Raw genomic sequence first — 7,119 nt, forward strand, 5'->3', positions numbered from 1 at the left:
TATCATTTCTAACTGCTTCGTTTTGGACAAATTACTAACTTTGTGGTCCCTCAATGTTCTCATTTATATAAAAAGGATATTAGTTATGGTTCTTTTTTCACAGGGTTGGTGTGAGGATTAAACAAATACCTGTAAAAGGTTTACAGAAAAATGGCATTTGTTAAGCACTCTTATGTACTGGCTCTTAAGGCACAGTCCTTACCTCTCAAGAGCTCACAGTCTCCAGCTGCCCCTGTCCACCTGGCCCACGTGGCAGGCTGGGCTATCTGGGTCTTCTGGCACCTCAAGTGATCCACAGTTTCTAGCTATTCTTTCCTGGAATCACAGGATGAACGGGTGCAAGTTCTTGGGTCACATATTCCCCTGCGACCTTGAGCAAGTAATATCTAATCTCTGGGTCTCACTTTATGCATTTGTAAAGGAAGGAAGTTGGACCAAAATAGATTTCCAAATCTCAATAAATGCCTTGTTCTGGGTAGACCGTTGGCTTGAGCAAATCATTCAACCTCTCTGCGCTTCTTTCTCACACACACAAAAAAACAGAATAATATTACTAACCACCTTCTAGGTTATGGCGACGATGCCACGTGGCAACGCAACCTCCCTATTTCCGCGCTCGCTCCAGGGAGGCCGCTTTTATACTCAGTCCCTTTGCCGTTCAGCGCAGGCGCGCTGGAGCCCGAGCGGCCTGCAGGTTCCAGACTTCCGGTTCCGAGGGGACTCAGAGGCCAGACTGAGACAAATGGCGGCGTCCACGGAGCAGGCCACGGGGGGCGTTGAGAAGACCGCGGCGGAAGAGAAACCGCGCGTTCTGGAACCCGGGGCAGCCCCGTTCGGAAATTTCCCTCATTATTCCCGCTTCCACCCTCCAGAGCAACGGCTCCGCCTCCTACCCCCGGAGCTGCTTCGCCGGCTCTTTCCTCAGACTCCCGACACAAGGCCGATCCTGGGGCTCGACGTGGGGTGTAACTCCGGGGTGAGTGCCGGGGGAGGGATCGGACGTCGGTTGAGCCGAGAGGTTGGCAGCCTTCAAGTCCTCTGGGCCTTTCGGCCTGGGCGTGGTATTACACCCTCACAGCGTTCCCAAAATGAGTTTAAAGGTTTAGCGTCCTACCCCTCGCTGCTGCTACAGGACCTCCGGGGTCCTAACACCATCTCTTTTAGGAATCTGGGGGAGGAATCATTTTCAAATACGTTCGGAATCCTGCGCCCCGCCTCCGCACTTGCAGCATCACTGCTGAACCCCGGGTGGGCAGGGCCAAAGTGTCTGGGCTTCCGGCTGTTGCCTCCTGTCCAGCGTGGCTGGCGACTTGCTGGAGGAGAGGGGGCTGCCTGACACCCACGTTTGGAAGCGTGGAGTTGGGATTGGTTTACTGGATGAGATGAGCCGGGGTGACAGAATCATGCGTGAAATTAAGATAAGTGTGAAACAGTGCAGAGCCAAGTGGATAGTTAAAAAGCGATCAATTGGCTGAGTGCAGTGCAGAGGATCGAGAAAGAAAATAAAGCATCCTGTTAGAGGAAGGCTTTGCCACATTTTCTTACCACAAAGTATTTTTAGGCATAAGAATGATTATAGTCAGACCACAAGCAAAACAGCGGAGTGTCTCTCTAACACCTATTTGTAGTAACTAGGGTATCCTAGAGGAGCAGGCATTCTGACCCCGTGATTACAGATGCTTCACAAAGTTAGTACCGTCACTCCTTTCCAGACCAGGAGGGGAAGGGGGTAAGGAAAATTTTACCCTGTTTCTGGACTTAGGCAGAAGAGACCTTAGTAGAAGGTTGAGGGCTGTAGGGACACAGCTGGTAAATGGGAGGGAGGGTTGCATTTGAACACAGGCTAAAGGCTGGAATGAGTAGAGATGGGTGTCTGGCTATCCTTTGCAGACATTTCTCTACTGTGATGATATATGAAATCAGAGGGGTAAAAGCAATGGAAAAGAGAAACTGGATATAAGATTTGGGGTTTCATGAAAGGCATTAGGAAACCACAATAGATTTTAAAGTCGAAAGTGCTATATGTGCACCTTAGGAGCCAAGACACAGTTGCAGTTAACTAGGGCAGTGGCTCCTAAACTTGGCTATATATTTAGGGAGTTTATTATTTTGCACTTAAAAAAAATTCTTGTATTAATACTTGTTAAGACCCCCCCCCAATTCAACATACAAAGGGATACATAGCAAGTCTCTACTCCTAACCCTAAATCCTCCTCTTCCTATGATGATAGTCACTCAGTTGTGTCCAACTCAGCAACCCGTAGACGGTAAGCCTGCCAGGATCCTCTGTCCATGGAATTCTCCCGGCAGGACTACTGGAGTGGGTGGCCATTTCCTTCTGCAGGGGATCTTCCTGACCCAGGGACTGAACTCAGGTCTGCAGGCAGATTCTTTATGTCCGAGCACCAGGAAAGCCTCTTCCTGTACACAATGGCAACTGCTATTTATAATTTCTCGAGTATGTGGCCTATGTGTACACAGACATCTGTGTATGTATAAATATCTCACCAGTTCTAGTTTTACAAATAATAGCACACTGTTTTGCACCTTGGTCTTCATTTAGTAATTTGGAGATCACTCATGTCACTACGGGCTTCCCTGATGGCTCCCATGGTAAAGCATCTGCCCGCAATGCGGGAGACCCGGGTTCGATTCCTGGGTCGGGAAGATCCCCTGGAGAAGGAAATGGCAATCCACTCCAGCACTCTTGCCTGGAAAATCCATGGACAGAAAAGCCTGATAGGCTACAGTCCCTGGGGTCGCGAAGAGTTGGACACGACTGAGCGGCTTCACTTTTCACTTTCATGTCACTACATTCTGTTTTAGTAGCTTCATAATATTTTTTTGTATAGATGTGCCATAATTTGGGGGGTACTTTGTTTAAATCTTAATAACTAGGCCTTACTCTAGACCTACTGAATCAGACACTTGGGGATTGAGACCTTGAGTCTATTTTCGTTTTTTCTAAGCTTCCTGGGGACTCTAAGATTCAAGAGTTAAGGATGGAAAATATTAAAAGATGTGGTAGAGGAGGGACTGATGTGATGAAAATGACTGATCAAACATGGGATACACGCAGGACTTCCCTGGTGGTCCAGTGGTTTAAGAGTCACCAATGCAGGGGGCACAGGTTTGATCCCTGGTCAAGGAACTAAGGTCCGACATGCCATGCATGCATGGTCAAAAGATTTTTTTTTAATGTGGTACACCCAAGATCAGCTAGGAGGAGGGAAACAAATAAATACAGAGAGAGGAAGAAGTTTTTAAGCAGAATACTAGAGAGTCTTCCTACTTAAAATGTGGTTCTTGAACTATAGCATCAGCATGACTTGGAAGCTTATTAGAAATACAGAATCTCAGTTCCCAACCCAGATCTACTAATTCAACATTTTTATTTTAGTAAGATCCCTAGGTGATGTGAGTGCCTATTAAAGTATGAGATGTCTGTTATGGAGTAAAGACCTTAATGTTGCCTAAATCTTGCCATGTAATAACCATGTGACATTGGACTGTCCTTTGAACCATAATTTTTAAAATACAGGGGTTTTGTGTGTGTGTGTGAACTACGCCACATAGAGAACAGTACACAAAACATAAATTCACACTTTATGAATTATTATAAAGCAGAAACTTTGATGACTAATGTCTGTATCAAGAATAAAATGTCAGCAACCTAAGAAGTCTCCCATATGCCTTTCCCTGCTCATAAACCCCCCTCTCTACCCAGAGAGCTCAACTTTTATTATTATTGTTTCCTTGCTTTTTTTATAGCTTACTATTTTTGTATCCCTAAACAATGTAGTTTAATTTTATACATTTTCAAACTTCATATAAATGGAAGCTTGCCATGTATTTTCTTTTTGTGTCCTGCTTTTTTATTCGGCATTATGTGTTTGCGTGAGTCATCCATGTTGCTGCACTGAGCTGAATTCCTTCATTTTTAAATGCTATCTGGTATACCATCTTAATCCCTGCTAATATTATTGGACATCTGGGTTGTTTCCAGATACACTTTCTTCACCTGTACAAAGGGCTTATATATTATCCTCACAGGATTGTTGCACAGAGCAAATGAGGTAGTGAATAGAAAAATGCCTTGGAAAAAAAAGATTAGAACACAAATTTGAGTTAGTTATAATGGTTATAGAAGTCAAAGTTAGAGAGAGAAGATAGTGACTTAAGAGTCAAAAAGGTGCTAAGGTGGTAAAAATCACAAATCATTGGATTTAGCTAGAAGGAGGTCCGCAGTGACTTTTGGGGATAATGGATACAAAAGCAGAGTAAGTCTCAAAAGAGGGCGGTGAAGTATAAGACATGTAGTAAAACTGAAGATGCAGAGTGAAGGCTGAATGAGGACTTTTTGGAATCCAGACTTTCCCAACCACAAGTCTGAGAAGTAGATTTTTATGAGATGGTGCTTGCTCTCTTCCTCACCTTCCTGGCAGGGAGCATGGTTATTATGTCCCTTAAATATTTTGCTCCTCCCTGGGGTATGAGATACACACACACAAAAAAAGATAGCATGTTACTTAAGTTGGAAAATACAGCTCTGGACTCCTTTGCTGCATCCATTGGGCTATAATTTTCAACCATGCAACCCATCAGTGTCAGGAAGGTATAGAGATGATGCATTATAGCCTGAGACCCCTGGAGGGCTCTGTGGAAAACTTTAGGGGGCAACCTCCTTAGGCTATAGTTTAAGAACCTTACATCCCATAAAGCCAGGAGTAGGTGATTCAATGAGAAGCTAAGAGATACAGGTTTCTCTTCCATTCACTGGTTGAGAGCCGCAATGACAAAGCTCTTTTGGATTCCTCTAGGATCTGAGTGTGGCTCTATACAAACATTTCCTTTCCCTACATGATGGGGAGACCTGCTTAGATGCCTCAAGAGAACTCCATCTCCTCTGCTGCGACATAGATCCAGTCCTGGTGGAACGAGCTGAAAAAGAATGCCCTTTTCCTGATGGTTTGACTTTTATTACCCTGGACTTCATGAATCAAAGGACCCGGAAAGTTCTCCTGAGCTCTTTCTTGAGCCAGTTTGGACGCTCAGTTTTTGATATTGGCTTCTGCATGTCAGTAACCATGTGGATTCACCTGAACCATGGGGACCAAGGCCTGTGGGAGTTCCTGGCCCACCTTTCTTCCCTATGCCGCTACCTCCTTGTGGAGCCACAGCCCTGGAAGTGTTACCGGGCAGCTGCAAGGCGTCTCCGGAAGCTGGGCCTCCATGATTTTGACCACTTCCGCTCCCTAGCCATCCGAGGTGATATGGCCAGTCAGATTGTGCAGATCTTGACCCAGGACCATGGCATGGAATTAGTATGCTGCTTTGGCAACACCAACTGGGACCGAAGCCTTCTGCTCTTCAGGACAAAACAAGCCACAGAGACTCATGCGATCCCTGAGTCACTGATAGAAGAAGGAAAAGAACGGAACAGAATAAGAGTCTGGAGAGAGTGAGATGGGAGGGCAGTAAGACCAGGATAGAGATATTGAAAGAGTTTTATATAAAAATTAAGTTCATTCTCCTTAACTCCTGGTAGTTAGGCAGCCTCCAAATCTGGCAGAAGTTTTGTAAGTGTCCAGGACATGGAACTAAACAAATCATTATCTTTTCCCCATTTGGGGGGATGATCCCTGAGGAGACTATATCTGAGGGGCAATGACTTGGGCTGTCTGGCAGGAGGTGACCTGGAGAAAGTGCTTCTGGGATATGGAAGGGGCTACTTTTGGTGATTATTTAGGAAAACTTAGACAAGGTTAGCCTTAGAATGTGTCTGTTCCCTGGGCTACTTGAATCTGATCTGCCTTCTTCAGGCTTTCTTCTAGACTTATCCTGTTCTATGAGGCAAAACCTCACAATACAGCCTGGAATAAAAAGTCACTGGCCTGTCTAAAGGAGAGCTTTGATAGGAAAAATAACTTTCCAGAGCAGATCAAGTTTCCAGCACGCCCAGGCTGAGCACGGCAGTCACAGATACAGTATTAGCCAAGATACATTGACTAGCATTTACAAAGTGTTTAAAAGATTTAAATTATGAACTCAAAATTCAACTGGTACAAATGAAATGAGTGAAGTGGGCTTGTATACAGTATATACAATTATATATAATAAAAGTGACTTGAGTATGATTGAGAATACCCTGTGAATCTGGAGTGGAAAAGAAACTTCTGCCTTTTACCACTCTTCCCCTTGAGGTTTCAGCTCAAGAAAAAGAACCTCACCCAAGCTCAAAGCAGAAAACATGCCAGTCAGTAAGTTAATTTGGGACTTTTTTGTCAGGGACCTCTGCCAAAGCACACCAGCATGGAGGTACGTACCACCATGGGGATGGGAATATACGCAGGGAAGCGCATACAAAATGCAGCCTGCAGTTGGATGGCTGTAGCATCTGTGCTGTGGAACAAGTGTCACTGATATCTGTCAGGTGTCCATTTTTAAAACACCCATGAGTCTATTCCAAGGGAAAGTGGAAGGTAGAAACAGATTTGGTGGAGAAAAGATGGAAAAACAAAACACCTAGCTAAGAAGGGAAACTAGATTGATGAGTTTAAAAATCCCTAAGATCCTGTTTTCAGAGTTGATGTTATAAGAGGGAGGAACAGGGAACAAGAGAGTCTGAACCACCAATTAGAGGTTGGACCTCTTGAAGGAGAAGTTAGGAAAAGTTCCTACTAAGGAATTTGAACTTTATGCATGAGGGAGCAGAAGCCAGAGCAGTCCCTAAATAATAGGAGGATGGAACCAAAACCTTCATTTAGGAAAACCAATTTTTCTATTTTGTGCAGGATAATTGTATGGTTGGTGCCATTTCCAATCTCAATTAGACTCCAATACTACTTCTCAGTCTTTTTATATTGCTTCTTCTGATCACTTTTACCCTCGTGACTCTTCCAGACTTTTCCCCTCTGCAGGCTCTTGACTCTTCGTGCTCCATTAATCTACGCAGGTGCCCTGACCATAACCTAGTGCCGTTCTTGTTTGCGGTGTCAGGAAGTCTTTTCTTGCCCTCAGTCTTGAACCCTTCTTCTTCCCTTGTTTTCACTTCTGACTTGCCCAATAATCTTTTACCCAAATAACCTCTGCCTAAGTTCCTGATCCCAGCCTATACTA

At 44.6% G+C, this 7,119-nt stretch overlaps 1 protein-coding gene across 1 annotated transcript; it reads left to right on the top strand.

Annotated features, from left to right (window-relative positions):
- The first annotated feature begins 742 nt into the window (after nucleotides 1-742).
- On the top strand, nucleotides 743-6,051 carry BCDIN3D (BCDIN3 domain containing RNA methyltransferase). Its single transcript, XM_068972106.1, has 2 exons — nucleotides 743-976; nucleotides 4,821-6,051. Exons 1-2 carry the CDS (start codon nucleotides 743-745, stop codon nucleotides 5,463-5,465), a joined length of 879 nt encoding a protein of 292 aa, XP_068828207.1. The 3' UTR covers nucleotides 5,466-6,051.
- Nucleotides 6,052-7,119: the final 1,068 nt, after the last annotated feature.

Source organism: Capricornis sumatraensis, chromosome 4, assembly GCF_032405125.1.
Source record: "Capricornis sumatraensis isolate serow.1 chromosome 4, serow.2, whole genome shotgun sequence".
NCBI classification, from domain to species: Eukaryota; Metazoa; Chordata; class Mammalia; order Artiodactyla; family Bovidae; genus Capricornis; species Capricornis sumatraensis.